At 47.7% G+C, this 21,954-nt stretch overlaps 1 protein-coding gene across 5 annotated transcripts in view; it reads right to left on the minus strand.

Moving 5' to 3' along the window:
- Positions 1–21,954, minus strand: part of CACNA1D (calcium voltage-gated channel subunit alpha1 D) — a gene marked incomplete at its 5' end in the record, with an annotated part of 425,478 nt that overhangs the window by 269,497 nt on the left and 134,027 nt on the right. For all 5 annotated transcript variants that reach the window (XM_080805951.1, XM_080805954.1, XM_080805952.1 and 2 more), the window contains one exon: positions 20,800–20,905. In XM_080805951.1, the coding sequence (XP_080662077.1) occupies positions 20,800–20,905 (106 nt within the window). The remainder of the gene's footprint in view (positions 1–20,799; positions 20,906–21,954) is intronic.

The following is a 21,954-nucleotide window of genomic DNA, read 5'->3' on the forward strand; positions in this document are numbered from 1 at the left end:
ACAGATATTCACTAAATGAACATGGTGGGCCTGTCCCCGAGGCAGGGAACATCCCAAGGGATGACAGAGAGTATGTGGTCCTTGCTCTCAAGGCTCTTCAGTCTGGAGGACAGGCTGAGCTCCATAACAAGTCTGTTTCCAAACACTTTGAGGTCAAGGACAGATGTTCCTGCAGAAAACAGATCCTGAAGACAAGCTGGAGAGATAGAATGAGGACCTGGGTGGCCTCACCTTAACTGGAAGGTTTTTTAATACTTTCTAGTGATGAGAGTGACAAAGGAGAGCTTCCAGCAAGACCTAGTGCCTCATGGGTTAAGTCAATCCACGTCTAAGGCCCAGGCAATGTCTCCAAGAAGTTGTTTGGTTTCTTTGTGTGTGTGTTTGAAGTACCTCTTCCTTATGTCGATAAAGAGACACGGCACAGCCCCTGCAACATGCCTGAGGCAAGGTCCCACAGGGCCTGGAGTCTATGCTCAACTCTGCCACCACTAACTTGGTATGAGCCTGGGTGAATCCCTCTCTCAGAGATCTTCCCAACACTCGTTTCAGGTCTAATATTCCAATCTGGTACAAGCACGAGGTCTTCCGTCTTTTCACATAAAGCACTTCCAAGATTGTTTGTGTGGCCTCGTGACCTTGGGATCAGCGCCTCGGATGGCCCTCGGGGTTCCAGGCACTCCCCCCAGAGCACTAAGCAGGACTAGCCAGAATCGGTCTTGTTATCATCTCAGGACACCATGGTTCCGACGCTTCCTACCTCCCACCTCCACGTCGCCTCACAGTCTTGTAAATTCTTGAGACCAACAACCTCTACAGGAAAGTACGCATCTGAAAGGCCACCAACCAATGCATCCAAAAGAACCAAACCCGAAAGTTCTTCAGCCTCTTCCTCCTGTCCAAGAGTAGATCGATTCACTCATTCACTCTTAGAACTAACTTTCTGAGGGCACAGACTCCTTTAAGCACCTTTCACCTCTATTTCTGCAAGTCACATCTATTGGCGGAGGTGAGGAAAGGCACTAGACTCTTTACTGGCAATCAAATCCAGAAACTACGGAAAAGAAGGGTCTCTGCCAGCAGGGCCCACAACCACCTGATCTGAACAGGGGGCTCACCAAGAAGCCCAGAGGCAACCACGTAAGCAGGTAGTCAGAGTGGCAGGCGGACGAAGAACACACAGAGAAGACAGATCAAGGCTGCAAGTCCAGGATGCCAGCCTGGGTCAGGGGCAGGGACAAAAGGTCAGTGGGGAGGGGACCCTCAACCTCTCCAGGCCAGTGCTGCTCAAGAGTATCTGCTGCAGAGCTAGAAAGGTTCCTGGGGGGGCGGCGCCCGGGATGCTCAGTGTGTTGAGCATCCAACCCATGATTTCAGCTCAAATCATTATCTTAGAGGCCTGAGATGGAGACCCACGGTGGGCTCTGCACTCAACAGGGAGTCGGTCTGAAACCACCCCTCCCCCCCCACACACACTTGCTGGTTTTTTCTCTCTCAAATAAATACATCTAAAGAAAGAAAAGAAGAGAAGAGAAGGAAAGAAGGAAGGAAAAAGGAAAAAAGAAAAAGAAAAGAAAGAGAGGAAGGAGAGGAAGAAGAGTAAAAAGAAAGAAAAAGAGAAAGAAAAGGAAGGAAAAGGGAAAAAGAAAAAGAAAAAAAAAAGATAAATGCTCCCAGTATGTGCTAATATGTTAGCCATATGTGGATACTGAACAGTGGAAATGCGGCCTGCATGACTGAGGATCCAAATTTTAAATTTTATTGTAATGAACTCACATTCTTAGAGCCGCATGCAACTTGTACATTCCAAAGAGCACTGCTCTATGCAACTCTCATATAGCACACCCTCTGAGACAGGACTAAATTTCTGATGGGACAGATAAAGGAACTGTGTCAACTATATCTCAATAAAGCTGGGCAGGGTCAGGGTGGGGAGAGTGGGACACACAAATGAACCATGGAGAAGCACTTTAGTGTCAGTCCCACCTATGAGCAAAGAGATAGTGTGCTTCAAGGGAGAGGGAAGCTACCAACTGTCTTGCCCCACACACCTAACACACCTAAACTAAGCTTCCGACCTTCAGAAAAAATAGGCGTAGAAATGGAGAATGCATGGAAGTGAAAATCAGGAGATGAAATTTGGCCTGTGACCTTGAGGAAGACCCCTTCTCTCTGAGCCACAGAGCCTCTAATTACTAGGGCAAAGGAGCAGAACAGGCAACCTCAAAGGCCTTCTCCAGCTCTAAGATTCTAAGAATGTGCAGGCCACTTCATCAAAATTAAGAACTTTTGTCCTCAAAGGACACCGCCAAGTAAATGAAGAGACAACCCAAAGAAAAGGAGAAATGTTTGCAAATCCTGTATCTGACAAGGGACTAGTATCCAGAATATATAAAGAACTCCTATAACTCAAGTATAATAATACATGCTATTTCTAAATGAGATGATAAAATACAGAAGAACCTGGGAAAAATTAAGAACCTGACTACATATACATAAAAGTACAATTCATGAACAAAAAGCATGCATGTAAATAATAATTACCATTAAGTGAGCAGCTACTAGGTACCAGATATTTTATTTAAAAGACTTATCCTTACAACAAAGTAGATTTCATGGATAAAGAATCTGAGGCTCCAGATCACACTGCTAGTAAGCGATGGAAAAATAATTCAAACCTCGGTCTGTGTGATTTCAAAGTCACAGTCTTTCCACAAAAAACTCCTTCACCACTGAGTTGTAGGGTAAGTCTTAGGAATTAAAAAAACAATTAAACTCTTATTTCCTTCCCAATTCTTATATTCAGAATTTATGTTCTCTGATGTATGATTTTTATGGCTTTTTAAAATTATAGGTTAATTGGAGAATATGTGCAATTAACAGAGATTCTAATTAGACAAATGCCACATAAATACAAAGACCCCTGAATCGTGAATTTTCTTTCTACCTACCAAAGTATGTCCTAGATATATTCATTCCATTCAAAACAAGCCGACTGCAGATCAGAGATGGTTAGAATGAGCTCCTTCACTTAAAGTGAAAGATATGCCCAATGCCTTCTAAGATTTGCCAGTTTTTACCTGATTACTTATCAAAATTCTGATAACTGAAGTCATGCTCTCATTAAATGGCTATAGATTCTAGATCAAATGTAGTAACAAGCATTCTCTACAATAATGAAGTTACCCTAACTTTTTAAATGGGCAAAGGTTTGGGGCACCTGGGTGGCTCAGTTAAGTGACTCCTGACTTTGGCTCAGGTCATGATCTCAGAGTCATGAGATCGAGCCCTGCATGGGGCTCCAAACTGAGCAAGAGTCTGCTTAAGATTCTCTCTCCCTCCTTCACTGCTCCTCCCCACTCTCCCACTCACCGTAAAACTTTAAAAATTTTAAAAACAGGCAAAGGATCTGAATAGACATATATCCAAGGAATATATACAAATAACTACCAAGCACATGAAAATATGCTCGGTATCATTAGTCATTAGAGAAATGCAAATCCACAAGGATATACTACTTTACATCCACTAGGATGGCTAGAACCCAAAGACAGTAACAAGTGTTCGCAAGGAGAAACTGGTGGGAATATAAAATGGTACAACTGCTTTGGGAAACAGTCTGGCAGTCCCTCAAAACCTTAAATTACCATATGACCTAGCAAGTTCCACTCCCAGGATTATACCCAAGAGAATTAAGGACATAAATTCATACAAAGACTTGTACACGAATGTCCATGGCAGCATTCTTCACAATAGCCAAAAAAAAAAAAGTAAACAACCCAAGTGTCCAACAATTGAGAAAGGGATAAATCAAATGTGGCATATCCCTGCATGGAATATTACTCAGCCATAAAAAGGAGAGAAGTACTGATACATGCTAGAACACGGATGAACCTTGAGAATAAGCTAAGTTTTCGTAGATAGATGGCAGATTATACAATTTATATAAAATGTCTAGACTAGGAAAACCCAGAGACAGAAAGTAGCTTAGTGGTTGTCTGGGGCTGGAGAAGTAAGGGTTGAAGAGAAACAGGGAGTGATAACTAATGAGTGTGGGGTTTCTTTACGGGCTGATGAAAGGTTCTAAAATTCATTTTGATGATGGTTTTACCACTGCGAATATAGTAAAACCCCCTGAATTATATAATTTAAAACAGTGAATTTTATGGTATGCAAATTATAAAGTTTCTACAGGCAGAGACATGCAAATATCTACTTAGCAGAGACCAGTCCTGGTATTTATTGCCCCCCAGTCCCTATGCCACAGGCCAGTGGTGGTCTTGGGAACCCAGCCACAGAGCATGGACTTAAGTCAAAGAAGCTCCTCTTACAAACAAGGAGACTATTTTAAAAGCTGCCTTTGTTGTCTCACACAGTTTCACAGGCAGCTAAAGTGGAGCTCTCTGCTGCTGCTAAGATTAAAATGTTTAACTTAACTTGTATCAAAAGCACATTTTTTCAAAAAGGCAAGAAGAAATCCAGAAACTTACATCTTCTTCATAGTCCAGCCCAAGGAGCCCTTGGTTGTGTCTTGAATTCTGTCTGCTTGGGTAGAGCCCCCGAATGACAGCTGTGAACGGTCATTCATTACATCTGTTCCTAAGGACCCCGATCATAACCCTCCCCCGGAACCCCAGGGCAGAGTCCCCAGACTCGGGGGTGACATGAAAATGTGCCTTGCCTGGGATGGGGGGGGGGGGAGGTGCTTTAAGAACCAGGCTCTTGTGGGGAGTGAAAGATCTTACTTGACCCTTTTCCTGGGGCCAGGGGCAAAAGAGCAGAGCCTAGGTGGAAGAATTCTTGGCATGAGAAGAAAGTCTAGCAGATGGAGAGACTGCAGACTTAGAAGTAGGACTAAAGCAGTGAGGCTGTTCGGTTTAATAAGCACACCAGAGTCATGTAAATAAGTGGCATTCCCTTCTAAGTAGTAAGCTTGGGAAGCAGGACACCTAATTTTAGTAATACGGCCATTCCTCAGAACATTTCCAAAATGCCACTGTCTGACCCTCTTCGAAGTCCACGACATTCCTCTCACCTTTCAAGATCCTCAAAGATAAGAAAACTGGGTTGAGGGTTGATGGGATTTTTCTTACAAATAACCTTTAAGAAAAGGCTGTAAATAAGGTCAGTGATCAACCCCAGTCACCCCATTTTTCACCAGAAGCGAGGCAAAATGAAAAGCAGAAACTAGCTCTGGGAGTAATTCTGAAGACAAGCATTCCAGCATCACCGGGAAGAGGATGCAGCCCCGAGAATAAGGACTTTGGGGGGTGGGGGTACTGTGTTTTTGAGTAAGTTCTACTATTTTCATTAAGCAATCAGTCTACTGAAGGGGGTTGGGGGGGGGGGTGTCAGTCAGGCACACCTGCATGCTGTCCTTCTGCTCCCAGGTTGGAAAGAGAAGGCATCAGGCCTGGGTTAAGAAAATATAAAAGCAATTAAACCAGCCTGCGGGTGCCTCCTGTAGACACAGTGATGCTTCATTAAGTAATCAATCATTTACCAAACTGCCCTGGGCCTGAAGGTGGAGATGACCCAGTCCAGGCTGGGTCCCTGCCCTTTCACGCTCTTGTTAGAAGTCAGAGAACAGCACAAGGTCAAACTCAAGCAAGTCTGTGGTTCAGAGCCCCCGGTTGCTTCCACCCCAGGTGCTGGTCTCGAACTTCCACAGAGAACACGCCAGCTGATCTCACTGCTCCAGCTTTAGCACACCGCACGCACGGGAACACGTCAGGACCCACACAGCAGAACCCCCAGCCTCGGACGGCCACCCAGCTGCTGGCAGGAACTACACTCAGCGTTTCAGCTTTTCATCACAGGCCAGGGGAAGAGAGATCTAGGAAGAGTGAAGTGCGCTACTAACGAGGCTCTATTCACAGGGGGAACCAGGAGATCCGTTTGCTTGCCTCCAGGGCTGGCTGGGTCACAAGCCTATCCGTTACAAGGCAAAATCGTTTGTGGTTTGCGTTTCAGGAGCACAGCACGGTGAATTCCACTACTCTCAAGGAGCTCAAGGAACAGTCAGGACTTCAAATAACAGCTGGTCTTTGAAAATCGTGAAGCGTGGGGGTGGGTCCCTGGAGCTTAGATCTGATAGGTTTTGTTCTCTGCCCACACCTCAAGCCTCTCCCCAGCACCCCAGCACCATCACCGCGGCTGCGCTGGCGGGGGGTGACTTTTCTTCCGTGGGAGGCTCCCATGGGGCACTGGCATCACGGGGAGACAAGAGTGGATCTGGGAGTCAGCCTTGCACTGCTTTTTAGTGGGATCCAAGGGAAGGTGAAGCGGGGTGCTCTCCTTGGAGTCACTCGGCAGATAAGAAGGATATCGCTCCGCAGGTGTGCACTGCTTTCCAGGCTACAGAACACTTCCACACGCGTCCCGCTGAGCTTTCACTCCCTACTTTATGACCAGGGAGGAAAGCGGGGATCACACAGAGAGCATGAGCCCAGGGCCACTTCAGCTGCCTCCAAATTCAGCATTCTTCCCATGCCATGCCTCAGACACACCGCGGGGCACAGCCCTGAAGCTGTGCAGAGTGACCCGGGACGGGTTTATAATCTCAGGGGCTTGTAGTAATTCCATGAACCCCTCCGAGCTTCATCTGCCTTATCTGCACGACAGAAGTGCCAGTCCTAGTGGCCCAACTGGTTGGTGAAGACCAGACAAAACAGGTCCAAAATGCTTAGCCCAGTGCCAGAAATCAAAGGGTGCAAAGTGCAAGGCACCGGCCCTATGGGCTCCCTGCCCAGAGGGCAACGCGTTGTCCTCGGAAACATCAGTGTGGCCACAAATACCAACCTCGGAACCCCCAGGCCATACTCGGTCTTTCTGCGTCCAGTCACAGAGGACTATGAACACAGGCTCCCGGCTGCTGAAAATGCTGACCTCAGCATGTGGGCAAGCTTGGCCAAGACCGCTCCACAGCGCCACGTGCTCCACTGCCACGACTAGGCCCCCCACACACCTCTCTCTCTCCCCCTCTCTCGGTCAGCTGCCAGCGAACCCCAAGCTAGGAGCTGTGACCAGCCCCTCGCTGAACAACAGGCACAGGCATGGCCCGCCTCCCACCGCCATGCACTGGGCCCCAAGGGCAAAGAAGAGCGATGCTCACAAGAGAGCACAGGGATTGAGCAGGCGTGGCTTGTCAGTGGGGTTTAAACCCCCGCCCCCGCAGCACTCCAGCAGGGGAATTCAGAGGGTCCCCCCATGCTCAGACACTGCTGACCCTTGAACTTCACTGGGAAGTGAGAGCCCCCCCCTTTGCAAGCATTCCTAAGTGAACAAGGTCTCTGGTAACCTGCAGCGCACCCTCGTCGTCTTCTACAGCCTCCTCACAAAGACTCTATGCTCTGCAAGGGAAGAGTACGACCACCCCCACGTCCAAGAACAAGGGAGGGAAGAGAAGGTGTTTGGTCGCAAAGCCAGCAAGCAGAAACCTGGGACCCAAGTCGAGCTCAGTGGAGCTCGGTCCTCTCAAGTCTCTGCTCTCAGAAAGATGAGACACAGGCCAAGGACGAGAGGGTGGGGGAGGCAGATCAGGGCGTGCCCCAAAGCATGAAAAACTGAGGCCTGAGGCAGAAGGAAGTGAACAGTGCAGCATCTGGGGTTCAGAGGGCTCCCTTGCCAAAGTCACTTTTCATCCTGTCAACATGAGGCAAGTATCACCTCACTTGTCCCATATCACGGGTGAGGAAACTGAGGCCCAGGAACCACATGGCAAAGAGCCAGGGGCAGCCAGGGTTCTACAGAGCCTCAGTTCTGGCAAGTCCCGCCCCATCTGTAGGCCTCAGTCTCCCACCCGAGTGAGGAGCAGAGAGGACCCCTGCAGCCCAGGATCACACCCAGAGGGGTCTGCATCCTCCCTCTGCCACCGCCCGGCTGTCAGATCTCCCGCCCTCTCTGCCCCAGCAAGGCTGCTTGCCCTGTAACCGGGGAGCAGTACTCACCAGGAGTGTGGAATCAGAGGCACTGACGGGAGCACCCCCAGGGCACTAGCGATGGCCATTATTCCAACTCTAGACACCACCCAATCTTCCTGTCTGAGCCACGGCAGTCAGGCCAGAACTCTCAACACCTGCTTTGCTACTTAGACCTTGTTTTCTTTTCTCTTCTAAGTAACAATTAAGTCAAGAGATGGTCAGGGGTCTCCCACCTGGGCCAACCAGGAACAAGACACAGCTGGTAAGCAGATTCCTGGTTAGAAAACAGTCTGTGGCGACAACCCCAAGCCTCATGGGAGGGTCTTGAGCTCTGGACTTTTCTACCCTGCTTCAAGATGACTCGGTGTGTAGAGGCAGGCTTCAGCCTTCCCAGCTGTGGTACAATCAGATCCTGACCATTAAACCAGTCCCTTCTCTTTCCTTGGCGTTCCCAGGGAAAGAAGCAACCCTTTTCTATTGTCTATGCAAAGGTGGGGTATGGTGCTGGCTTAGGTCTTTCTCCGGCTAACTTCTTTCAGGGAGGCTAACTTCCAGGGACTTCCTCACCAGGGCCACGCAACATCTTCCAGGAGCACTACGGTCTTCGGCTGGTCAGTCTGGTGAATCCACCTTCCACAGAATGGCTTTGGAGAGCGAACCCCCAACCCGGCAAACCAGCCGGGGAACTTCTCGGGTATGGCTCACCCAATCCCGTTTTGCCACACCCTCACCAGGTCAGGAGCAAGTGGGTCTGTCTTTGCAAGCCGAGGCTTCTTCCTTCAGCTCTAAGGCTGAGGGCAGCCATCCCTACGTCACATGGCTGTGCAGAGGCTTAAAGACATGTCACTGTGGCTCACAGTCAGAGTGACAACTCACGGTGACTCCGTGTTTTCTAGGAGCCAGGATTTGAACTAACCCACCTCTAGCCACCTTATTTCCCCTTTTACCAAAAAGGCACAAAGTTGGTGAGAAAAAGCAGCTTGCTGATCACAGGCAGTGGACAGCAACGCTGGAGACTAAACCCAGCCTGCCTTGAGAACCCGTAAGCCTAACTGCTTCATTCTCCAGCAGGACAGAACTCAGCACAAACCTCTGACCCATACCACCCAAGTTTTCTCGCACTTTCCACTTGCAGGTCACGCTTTTCAGGAATTAAAATGCAATCAAATCTACTTCATACCCAAACTTAAAACTGCCCTACTCATTCCCATTTTAACCGGGTGATTCAGAAGGTTAGCAAAGGGTTATGGGGTTCGTAAAAACCTCCATCCACCCTGACTCTCTCTAGCCACAACCCCCACCTGGAAATGCCTCTGGGTGGTGGGCATGAAAAGTTTCTCTGCCAGCCCCCCCAAACCCAGGCTCCACACCCCAACCAAAATCATGAACGGGCACCAGCCCCAAAAACCCACCTTGATATTCTGACACCGCTCTGCCCCTTGGCTTCACCCTCCTCTCCTCAGGATTAAGATGGCTTCAGCCATGAGCGTTGGCTTCCCCTCACAGCCCCGTGGAGCGGGGGTGGGCGCTTAAGTAAGGGAGCCCAGCTGTGAACCCTGGCCCTGCCGACTGATTCCAAGACCTTGTAGCCTCATGGAAGCAATTTAGCCACTCAGAAAGAGCCTTTTCTCCTCATCTGTACAGTGTTCTTGGGTGTTTACGGTAAAGATTAAATGAAAATGAAAGGCTACTATATATATGGAGCCCCCCAGCTCAGGAGATGTCAGCCATGAGCTAGTCACAAAAGCAAGGGTCTCCATGCCTCCAGTGACTGTCCAAAGGCAGGGAATACGACCCACACGAGAACCAGGAAACAGAGGAACAGCTGGTGCTCTCCTGCTCTCCCCGCAGCCCTCCCCTGACTCGTTCCATAAAATACTGTGGCTATGTATGGTCAAACGATTCCTGCATGTTGGTGTGCACGAAGAAAGAGAAGAGTTTCCAAAGTAAAACGGGGGAAGGAGTGATCAAAACTCTCTTTGGGAAGATAAAAATAAAATAAAATAAAAATCGAGGAGAGAATGAGAAGTCCACTGACTGAATGTCCAGTGTGCTATGAAGAGGCATTCTTCTGTCATCTGATGTTCCGGCTGTCCCAGCTGGCCCTGGTAGTCTCAGACCCTGCCCTGTCAGAGGGGAAGTGCCAGGCTTCACCCCGGAGTCACAGCTGTAACTGGAGGGCGTGGGAAGAGATGGACTGGGAGACAGGAGACTGGGCCTAGGTCCCTGCTTGGTTCCTCTGTCACCATGAGACCCTGGGCAAGTTAGCTGCTGCATCTGAAAGGAACACATCCATCCGCAGGTTTCGGGGACCCTTTCCAATCCCCACCTCCACCAGTCTGCGATTCACGACCAGCACCACTCCGGGTAAATGAGAACGGGCCATCTAACCTACCTACAGCTGCCCCAAGCGGTTCTCCTGCTGTCAGCGAGCTTCACAGCTGGCCAAAGGAACACAGGGCAGAGCCTTCTCTATCCTGACCACACTAGCTCCACCCCGTGTGTCCTTCTAGAAAAAGACCTCTCTACCACCCACCTCTTACCGAATTCCTGCTGGCTGTCACTACTTCCTGGAATACTAATTCAGAACTGTAGATGTTTTCATTTCATTCCCTCCTGATAAAACCTCCAAAAAGAGCTTTAGATGGATTCACTATTAATTTATATTTCAACAATTCAGAATTTGTGAAAGCCGGAAGAGGAATTCATTTTTGCATTATCATGGAAAAAAAAGGACTAACGGGGCTAATTACTGGCTGGTTTTGTACCATTTAAAGCAGTCATTTAAATATAAACAGTCATTATGCCCCATTGTTATCTATTTACCGAAGAGCACTCAAGGATGTCTTTTTAAAAAACATGTTGGTCACTTCCTCACTTCATGTCAGAGTAAAATAATAAAACCACATCTCTTCAAGCATGAGGGGCTTGGAGGGGTTCTCTGCACTAATTCATAGTATCCTTTTACATTCTGACTTAAACAAGACAGGAAGCAAATGTGTTTAATGGCCTCTATTTTACACATAACAAACGCTCAAAAAAGCGCTTTATGCATGATTTCATGATAGCTGTGTTCAACTGCTTTTTGGGCTTCCCAGCTTTACTCCTATAGTAATTTATATAATCAAAAAGCAAAGCTCTCCTAGAACCTAGAAGCGCCCTCCTCACGCCACAGTTCAACGTTGCGCGCTCACCCTTTAGAAACTACAAATCCGGAAACCATCTGCTCGCAGGGCGTTTCTGATTCTCTAACAAAAGCACAGCGACGACAGGGCTCACCAGGCCTGACAGTGTACTCTGTACAAGGACCCACGCCGCACATTCCTCCTTGGAGCTGGTTCCTAAAAAGTGCTTCTCCGAATGAATGCAGCTGCTTCCCATAGCTGAGGATAAAAGCCTTGTAAGTTAGGACGCGCCTCCTTTGGCCGCCCCTGCTGGAATTCCTAAAGGCCAGATCAGTGCCCAGGTGTTAGCAACCGTTAGCTTCGCTTCAGGCCCCCGGGGCAAGTCGACTTTGTTTTGACTCTGCCTTGCCCCGGTATTGGTATCGGTATCGCATCAACTTCCCTTTCCTAAGCCTCCTCAAAGCTATAGGAAGGGGGGGGGTACATAAACTCTATCACAAATATCATCATAACAGCGAGATGTTACTATGCGTGAAAATAAAATAATTAACAACCAAAGAACACAGGACAGTAGAAACACAGCAGGTTACATGTTTTCCTTCCCCAACGGAAAGGAACAAAGGTAGTGCTCATCTTGAAGCTGTAGCGAGCAAATAAGCCAAAACGAAGAATCCATTTTGGGGTAAGGAACTTCCTTACCTATTAGCTGCCTAGAATGAATGTTTCATTTGGTGCTGTAGTGAAAGCACTACAGCACCAAACCTGTGGCAAAGTACTTAAAAGTATGGGGAGGGGTGCCTGGGTGGCTCAGAGGGTTAAGCCTCTGCCTTCAGCTCAGGTCATGATCTCAGGGTCCTGGGATCGAGCCCCGCATCAGGCTCTCTGCTCAGCGGGGAGCCTGCTTCCCCCCTCTCTCTCTGCCTGCCTCTCTGCCTACTTGTGATCTCTCTCTGTGTGTCAAATAAATAAATAAAATCTTAAAAAAAAAAAGTATGGGGAAGACTGATAAGCTTTGGGGCCTTTCATCTGGATCTGTGGTTTGGAAGAGATTAGAAATCGTGCTCAGGGTCTGTGGACTTTCTGCTCTAACCAGAGGCTCTGGATGCCTACCAGATATCCAACAGGAAGGTAGAACCCTACTCCCAAAATCCCCCTTCCCATAGCCAAAGCTAGAAAACACAGGAGGTCACTCATCAGAGTTAAATGACAGCAGATCTCAAGATGTGAGGGTGGGAGTTTAAATCGACACAGGCTTAGGGGAGGGTGAATTGGCAGTAAGGAAATTAAAAACGCACTGTCCTCCCGCCCAGAGAGTTGACTCCTAAGTACTTAAGCCAGAGAAATGTTTCCTTGTGTGCACAAAGAAGCTCATACAAGGATATTCAATGTGGTACTCGTTGAAATAGCAAAACTTCAGGAACTAACCTAAATGCTCATCAGAAAGAGAACCAGTCAACCACGGCATGTTCACACAGGGACTATTTTACACCAACATGAAGTTGTTAGATCTCTACATACCGACGTGGAAAGGTCTGCAAGCTACATTACATGGGGGGAAGCGAAGCTATTTAACACGTGCGTTCTGTTCCCACTTGTGTAAAATTTCAAATACCCCAACTGTAGAGACACACACTTCCAAGTGCACAGGCACAGACACAGTGAAAAGCAGTTCTGAAAGGATCTCACCAAACTGAGGACTGATTAGAAATGAGCCAGAGAGGCCAAAAGAGGCCGTCACTTGATATTGTTTTCTTGTCTGGAAGAATGCATTCGGGCCAATCTCGAATGATGACTGGTTGTAAGAATGCAAGATATGACAAAACAAAGAGGGCTGTTCTCCGAACCCATGTGGTGGGTTTTCCTGGGCACAGTGAGCCACAGCGGCTACACAAGTCAGGGACACAGGGACCTGGTGTGCCCTTCAGAGCAAATCTCAATAAAATATCTGTTGAATGATCATGTATTGACTTCCTGCCTCATAAACCAGGGTCCGTACAGCTTTACAAAAGTATCTGTGAGCACGCTGTGCTAGGCTTCCCCATGGTCACAGGAGGCAGGGAAAGGTGGGAGCCCTCCACCCAGCCCGCGTCGAGACCCTCCCCACGTCCTCGGCTGGGTCCCCCAGCCAGCCTCATTTTCCCTGAGCAGCTAGCAGCCTGCCTTTCCTCCCTCAGGTCAGCCTCCCAATGCCCTCCAGCATGCCCCTCAAGGTCACTCATTCAATAATTTCAACAGATGTCCTGTGATTTCTAGAATTACCACTCAGCCCATAGGGAGAAGGATAAAAAACTGGCAGAGAGAATTGCTTGGAGGTTCAGGAGAAGAAAGTCATTTTCCCCACCTGGGCAGTGACTGGGGGCCTGCTTAGTGAAAATCACCAGAAGGCTTCACCGTTCAAGGTGGGTGTCAAAAACACCCCTCCATCCATACACCCACACACATCTCCCCCCACCAACAAGACACACACACACACACACACACACACACACAGAGGACTGGTTACCTCACACAATTCCTCCTTTAGCCCCAACCTTCTGCTTTGCTGTGTCCTCCTCCCCACCAGGCATGACCAGCTTTGCCTGCCCAGCCACACAGCCGGACCGTCCACAAGCACCCCAACCGTAAGAACTCCAACCCCACGTGAACAAAAAAGAGAAGAAACCTTCTGCCACTTTCCTCATGGGGGCAGAACAGGGCTCAGGGGACATACCCTGTACTGTTGCTGGCAGAGAGCCCCGGGAGTCTGAGCACAGTAGGAGGCAGAAGCAGAAAGGCTAACATCTATTCCTGGATGACCTGCCAATCTCCCACCTCCATCCCCACCCCACCCCACCCACAAGGACACCCACCAGCACCCCCTCCCTTGGCACGGCATCCAAGCACCAGTATCACCTCATGAAGCCCTTCCCCAGAGCTCAAGCACCACAGTTCCAGAGCGTCCACAATTTCTTTAGGGACCTTCTTAGGGGAGGAGCTACTGGGGGTCTGTTCTGGATCCCAAGCACCACCACCAGTATTTAACGAGACATAAGGACCTCCAGTGCTGGGCAATTTGCCCCCGCTGATTCTGGAACTTCTCATATTCTGCAGACAGTTAAAAATTAAATTCTGATGGGAAAGTTCAAAAAGAAAGAAAGAAAGAAAGAAAGAAAGAAAGAAAGAAAGAAAGAAAGAAAGAAAGAAACTACCCACAAATCTGCCACAGGGGTTTCTTGTTTCTCACATAATCATTTTTAAAATACTGAGCTGAGGTTAAGAAAGGAATGCATCTCCCCACAGACCCTCCCCCAGATGGGCTAAGGGGGACGCACACTTCAGACACTGAGAGGCAGACCCACTGCAAGCTGGCTGGACTCCGCCAGCTGTGGTGCCGGGTGCAGCCGGGGTGCAGGGTGGCATCCTGATACCCTCTTGTAAGCCCCCTTTCCAGCTGTCTCTGATAGGATTTCTACCCCTTGGACTTTTCAGTTATCTATGTTAATAATCACACAAACTCACCCATACACATTTTTTTTTTCAACTAAGCCCATCTGAGTTGTGTTTCTGCACCCTGTAACCCTGTAAGGGCTGGCTAATCCCCCAATATACCCAAATACTCTACAACTAGCAACCAGCTCATTTTTAAAGGGTCTGAGCGAGGAAGTTCCAGTGTTCGAGGTATGACTATACAACAACGAGATTTGCTTTTATGACAAAGCAACCGAAAGACTGGGGACCCTTTTGAAATTCTTAAGGAACATTAATAGTAGTAGATCTGAATTCTTTAAGAGCTGGATTTGGTCTCTGAAAAACTGTCAACACCCAACCAAAGTCCATTCAGTAAAAGATGGGGCCCAGTAATTTCCTCTTTGTCAGAATGAGGTTCAGACTGGAAAAGACATGTGATTTTTTTGTGCAGCACATAAACTGGCACACGTTTTATGATTAGGAAACCACCGCTGGGTAAAGCCTTACTACACAAGTCTATCTTCTCTGGTCATCTTGGGGCTTTTCTTCCACCCATCCTTCCATGAACTGTGACACTCACACGCACAGACAGGGCACACACAACACGGAACACAGAAGCCAGCTTACGACCTAGGGATTTGAAAAGTATCAACAAGGACTTCCCTTTCTTCCTGCTTCAGATATAAAGAGTTAAATTTGCCAAGAAAGACTCGATCCTGAAATTATATATGCTGCCAAAGCGAGCACTCGATCCTGAAATTAGAGGCAAACTCTGACAGGTGTTTCCTGGGATTCTCATTAATATCAGACAACAAAAGTCAGCCTCTCGGGCAAACATTAATCATTAGCCAATTGTTGAAAATTAACTACTGATCCATAAGGACATACCATGAAGCCCTTGGACATCCATTCATGTATTTACTCCGTCATTCCACACACATTTCCAGGTGCCTCCTGTGCACTAGGCACAGGGTTAGTTTCCAACACTACAAGACTAATCAGACGCCAGCCTCTGTCTCTAGGAAGTCATACCCCAGTTTCACCCGAAGTCACTTAGCTAATGAGCCAAAGCAGCAACCGGTGGGCCCTAGAGCGCATGTGCAGAACCGCCACCCACCAAACCACGCCCCGGAGCTGTTACAAAAAGAGGCGGAAAGCAGCAAATGTCCGTAAGAGGAGAGTTAACTGAGCTTATTGGAGGGCAGAAGGAGAGCCAGTACTTAAACTCAGGCAGGTGGGGTGGGAGGCAGGAGTGGGTGAGGCTCGGAGGAAGCTGGGGCTGAGAAGGTAGCAGAGGAGCTGTCCCAGAACAGACAGAATCTTGTTGTGCAGAAAAAAGAGAGCACGGTTCAAACAGAAAGACAACGGAGCAAACACACCGTGTGCAGAAAGTACAGACCTAAAACCCACCTTACAGGCTAAGCCCAACCAACCAAGTTAGGAAACCGTGTTTCAGGAAATCCCCCTAGGTGCAAAAACTGAGATCCTAACCTACAGGACCGCACAGATCTGATGAGCTCACTTGCTAAGCCCAGAAAACACTGTGCACTGGGATCTCAGCCATGGAAGAGAGATCACCATCTGAGAGCACTGTCCCACAACATTCCCGGCCGGTGTAAGGCATCTTACAATGGTCCCACTGCCAGGAGTCCACAGCCAGCATGGCTGGTCAGAGGCATTCCCACCGCTCTGCTACTCTGAGCACAAAATGTGCTAGACGGCTCAGCCTTGACACCTTGGCTCCCAGGGTTCCTTCAGCCAGAGGCGCTCGAGAAGAAGCAGAGTCATGAGACCCTAAACTTTTCAGGAACAAGCGCTCACCACGTCCCACCCACTCCCAGCTAAGGACCTCCAAGGAGTCCCCAGAAGGACCTGCCACCCAAGAAAATCCCAAATACAGCTCAGAGGAAAGAATGGGTGAGGTGCTTCTCCTGGCAGCCACAGCAACTACACGCGTTTACTGAACAGCTACTTCGTACCCCCAGGGCCAGGCACTATCGGGGATCCCAAAATGGCTGACTAAGAACTGTATTCTGAAGATGCTTGGTAAGACAGAGATAAGACATGCATATAAAGAGGGGCACCTGGGTGGCTCAGTGGGTTAAGCCTCTGCCTTCGGCTCAGGTCATGATCCCAGGGTCCTGGGATCAAGCCCCACATCGGGCTCTCTGCTCAGCAGGGAGCCTGCTTCTCCCTTCCTATCTGCCTGCCTCTCTGCCTACTTGTGATTTCTCTCTCTGTCAAATAAAAAATTAAAAAAAAAAAAGACATGCATATAAAGACCCAAAACATCGGGTATTTTGTACGTGAATTGCCACGAGAGAGGCTCAGAGAAGTGTTACTTCCGATCACAGTGGGAAAAGCTCTCATGGAAGAGATGTCGTTTGAGAGGATTCCTGAACTCCTCCAGGGGCCGGAGCGGAAGAGGCACTGCGGGTGGAGAAGAGGCCAGAAGGTGGGCAAGCACACAGAAGGAGTGTTTAGGAACTACAGGTGGGCCAGTGGGGGGTGGGGGAGCTGCTGCTGCAAAGGAGGGACTCAGAAAGCTCATACAGCCCAGGAGGGCCTGGCCGGGGCAACGGGGGCGTGGCTGGGGAGGAGGGGAAGATGCAAAGGGGTCTGTAAAGGCAAAACATCAAGGGGCTCAAGAAAAACAAACAAACAAACAAACAAAAAACAGGCCACAACAAGAAGATGAGGAAGGGGATGGGAAAGGGGTCAAAGACTTGGTAAAACCTCCCGCTGAATTAAAGGAGCATTTACTGAGCCCCTGGTCAGAGCCACTATGCCTGATGAAGGGGCAGAGAGGCCTGGGCCCCGGGCCTTGCCCTCTGTGGCTGGTGTCATTCGCAGACATCAGGGGAGGCCTGAATTGGCAGATGAGCACCCGGAGGTGGGACAGTCCTAATCTGAGGCATCTGAGCACTCCAGAGGGCGGGGCTCAGCCTGGGGCCACGGAGTTCGAGGAGCAGGTGGCCCAGACAACTCCAACCACATCTGTCCCCCTTGAGAAACTGAAGTCTGGGAAGCAAAACAGGGAGTTCTTCAACACAGTGAGGCACAGTATTATAAGCAGCCCCGCTCTGACACTCCGGAAAGCAGAGCTCGCCCTGCTCCCCACCCCGGGCTAAGAAGAAATTAAATAAGTGATACACACTTTCAGTAAGTGGAACTGGGGAGCTAGCGCGACAGACGGAGCCAAAAAGCATCTCACTGTGGGAACTCAGTCGTACCGTTTCCATGGCTTCAACCTCCGCTAGTCCCTGCAAGTCCACAAATGAAACTGCATAGAAACTTGAGACTGTTTATATTTAAAAAAAAAAAAAAGAAGAAGAAGAAGAAGAAGAAGACGAGGATGACCTAACCCTGGGAAAACTTGCTGCCCCCAAGGCAGTCTCCAGATTCCCAAAGCTGGCTCAGTTACAACCAACCCAGACCAAACACACACTGGTCACCTTTCTCACCCTACAGAAGTAATCGTGTCACTACATATGACCTTAAGAGGCAGACACAGCTCGGCACAAAGTTGGCTCTAAGGGTTCAACATACACATTTCCCAGAGAGCTAAGGCGCAAAGGAAACCCACCAGCTCCCTGACGCGTGCTGCTTTGCAACCCATATCGCTCTCTGCCCTTTGATTTGCCATTCACGTTAACTGGAAGGTATTTACTACAGATGAAAAATAAGCTTCGTTCAGCCGCCTCTCAACGGATCCCAAAAATAGAGCAATCACTTTGGTACAAATTGGGTCAAATGTATTAAAAAAAAAAAAAAAAAGGCTCCCTGGTGGGAGCACTGACATGGCCTGGGACCTTGCAGAGAGTCAGGGGGAAATCCGCAAAGATCTTCCCTTCCCACAGTGGGAAAGAAAATATTTAAAGAGTCAAGCAGAGAATAAACTCCTCTAGCCAAGTGACTATCCAAGTGAAACAAGACAGAAACTCAAATGCTAGAGTTTCAGAACAGTAAGAGGTCAAAGGAGCATATGTTGATTTTTAGAAAGGCCTGCCAAACTAATACAGGGCCTCCCTCCCTCCCACCCCTTAAAATACCACTGTGAAAGAACTGTTAAGAAAGCTTCCGCAGGGGAGGGATTGCAAGGGAGAAGAAGAGAGATTTATCCATTTCCTATATTTTATTCCCTTACTCATTCGCTGAGAAATCCAAAAGGTCTGACGGCAGATATCAGTGCCCTGAATTTCCCTGGGAAAAATCAGAATATTAATTGGCTTACGCAGGCAGCTCCATTAATTATTCCATTGATCTGAATTAATCGGCCTTTCTGAAAGGTATTTATTTTCTAAGTTTGTTTAATCATGTTCTCTTGAGCTACAAAAAGCAACAAACTGGGTCACCATCCACGTTGTTAAATTTGGTAACAAGGCTGACACCATCTGTGGCCTCGCCTCTGATGAACCACCCCCTTCGATGGGGGCTCTCCGCCACTTCTGCTCTTCCTTTAGAAGGATCATCTGATGTCGCATGTCTACGAGCAACGCACACAAATCAGCCCCAGCAAAGTCGAAACCCACACTCACTGCAAATGTGTGTATGCGTATCCAACTCCTGCTGACTTATATTTTCAGTAGCGATACCCAAAACTTTTTTTACATTCTCTAGAATTCAGATTACAAAAGCCCAAATATGAACAGACCTCATGTTACACCTAACATAGGCCACAACATTTTAAGTATAACATGAAATCCTGTGTACAGACGATTAAGGCTAAAATCACAAGAGCAGGGATGGCTGGGTGGCTCAGTCGGTTAAGTGTCTGCCTTTGGCTTGGGTCATGGTCCTGGGGTCCTTGGATGGAGTCCGGCATTGGGCTCCTTGCTCAGCAGGAGGCCTGCTTCTCCCTCTCCCTCTGTCTGCCACTCTCCCTGCTTATCCTCCTCTCTCCCTCTCTCTCTGACAACTAAGTAAAATCTTTAAAAAATCAAATCAAATCAATAAAATCACAAGAGCATAATTTCAGTATCTTCAGAACCCAGCAGTCCCCACACACACCCCAGTTCTGCTTTTACACCACTCACTCAGTTACAAACAGCCACCTAACTCAAATACAGCTGCAACATGGAAAACCAGAAAAGAATCTAGCTAAAAGAGAGAGCAAAACAAGAAAGAGAGCTCCCTGTTACCCAGCACCAGCCCCCTGCTCCACCTGCCTTTCTGCACAGCGCCCCCCCCCCAAGGAGGATGTGGCAGCTCCAGAAAAATCCTGGCATGGCTTCTGAATCATCAAGAAAAGCTTACAGAATGTCAGAAGCAAATACAATCCCAGTGATCACCTCATCCAGAACCCCCTGACAAGTGGCTGACCAGCAATGTGGAAAGGATTTGGGAAATGCCCCCCAAAACACAGCTAGTTGTCCCAGCTCAGTGGGACAAGCTCCTAGTCCCAACTCGGGTACTCCTTCGGGCTTTTTTTTCTTTTTCTTTCTTTTTTTTTTTTTTTTTAATTTCTTTCTTTTTTTTTTAAACTATATCAACCTTTCCCAAAGGAAGTTTCATGAAGCAATGGTTCCGTGATGTGGTCTGCCAAAAAACTGTTTGAAGAATCCATGACCAATTACTTTTAGAGACTAGCTGAGTTAAACAAAATGAAACTGGTTTTTTAACTACAGACCTTCCCGGAGCTCTTACTGAGCTTATGTGCACTATAAATCTTTAAGAGGGCAATAAAGTATGTGGAAGTATCCCAATTTATTTAACCCTAGAATCATTTTATCCTGGGATAAAATGTATCTTCATAGGCTCTTCCTAATGGAACACTACACTGTATTCTCCAAATTATGTTCCAACGCAGATCTACTCATTCTATAGTATTCTGATGCTCTAAAAATGAATAGTTCATGTACAAAATCTACAATAATTCTCTACTTACCAGAAAAATTGACCAAACAAAATACCCATCACTCTCAAATAAACACTGGATTTAAAACAAAAACAAAAACAAAAACAAAAGGAGCTAATATTATCCGGAAAAGAATGGTAGACAGCAAATGCCTATGGGGAGAGAAAAGTTATTTTAAAATCTGCTACAAACCTCTTCCATAAAAAAGTGCCACATCTATTTATGCAAGATTCATGACTTTAAACACTTTCATTCAGTATAAATTTGAGAATACAGGTCAGAAGGGAAAAAAAAAAAAAACCCCACAAACAAACCCTCTGTTGCAAAGCTCCAGGAAACATCACGTGCATAGCTGTAAACTTCCACCACCCAGAAAGCCAGCTGCCAGTTTAAGAAGAGAGGCCAATGATAACCGCATATCAGGACAAGCAGGAACTCGAAGGACACTTACCAAGTTATGATTTGTTGAATTAGAATCATCTTCAGGGAATGGGATGTAAATAGCTAAGGCCACACAATTGGCAAAAATAGCCAATAATATAAATATGTCAAATGGTCTGGAAAACGTTGTTAAGGCATATATGTCTTATGCAAACACAAACCATCTCTCCCATCACACTCCCAATCACACCACTCTTGAATCACTTTTGAAATGAAAATTACGCACTCAAGTCCTTTCTCGACCCACTGTTGTGTCCGCTCCATCTCTGGCAAATGTCATCGTCCACGGTCATCTGGCAGATGTTCCTATCGAATGACTTTTCTATGTCCTTTCTTTCTCTTGCAAGGACCATGTTACACTCATTCTTTGCTGTGCGTTTTATATTGAAACCTACACATACATCCAGCGAGGGCACCCTATGAAACATGTTTCTGCTTCTTCAAGTTTTAAAGGCGACAAAGGCCTGAGAACACTACATTCCTGATGCCATAGACACAAGGAGAAGTCCCCATGAGACAAATCTCTTCCACAAATCCTTGCCTCCATGTGTTAAAGCCATTTTCTCGGGGGCTATTCTTGGCTGGGTCAGTCTCCTGTCTGGACCGGGGCAGGCCAAGGCACCAGAACTTTCTGCACTCTACCTGTGACCGTCTCGTGGCATGTTCCAATACCTCAGACACTGTGACAAGCAGCCAGGCTCCAGCTCCCCCTCTGCTTCCTTTACTAATCAATGCCTATCACTGTTTCGGATTACAGCTGGACTGGAGCTTGGTTTCTAATGAGCTGTTACTGCATTCAATTTATAAACAAATTAAATAAAAAGCCATAAGAAATCAGCACCAGACACTCTGAAAGTACAATTGAACAATTCTAAATCTCGGGGGTCTGTCTGGAAGAAATCACTTTGAAATCAGCTTGCAACAGATACTTGCTTCAACATTCTGGTGTTATTAAGAGACATTGTCAAAACTGGCAATGCAAAATTTGACTTCTGCCAAAATGACTGTTTTTCTTCTTTTGGCTTTCAGGCTTTCCGAATGCAAGGTTTCTCAGCACCAACATAATCTGCAACTTTGGGCGGGGGGGGGGGTATGGCTTGATTTTATAAGTGTTTCTGCCATAACCTCACCCACAAAAGGCAAAGCCACTGGTACTAAACATCTC

Source organism: Martes martes (genome assembly GCF_963455335.1).
Source record: "Martes martes genome assembly, chromosome: 1".
Classification (NCBI taxonomy): domain Eukaryota; kingdom Metazoa; phylum Chordata; class Mammalia; order Carnivora; family Mustelidae; genus Martes; species Martes martes.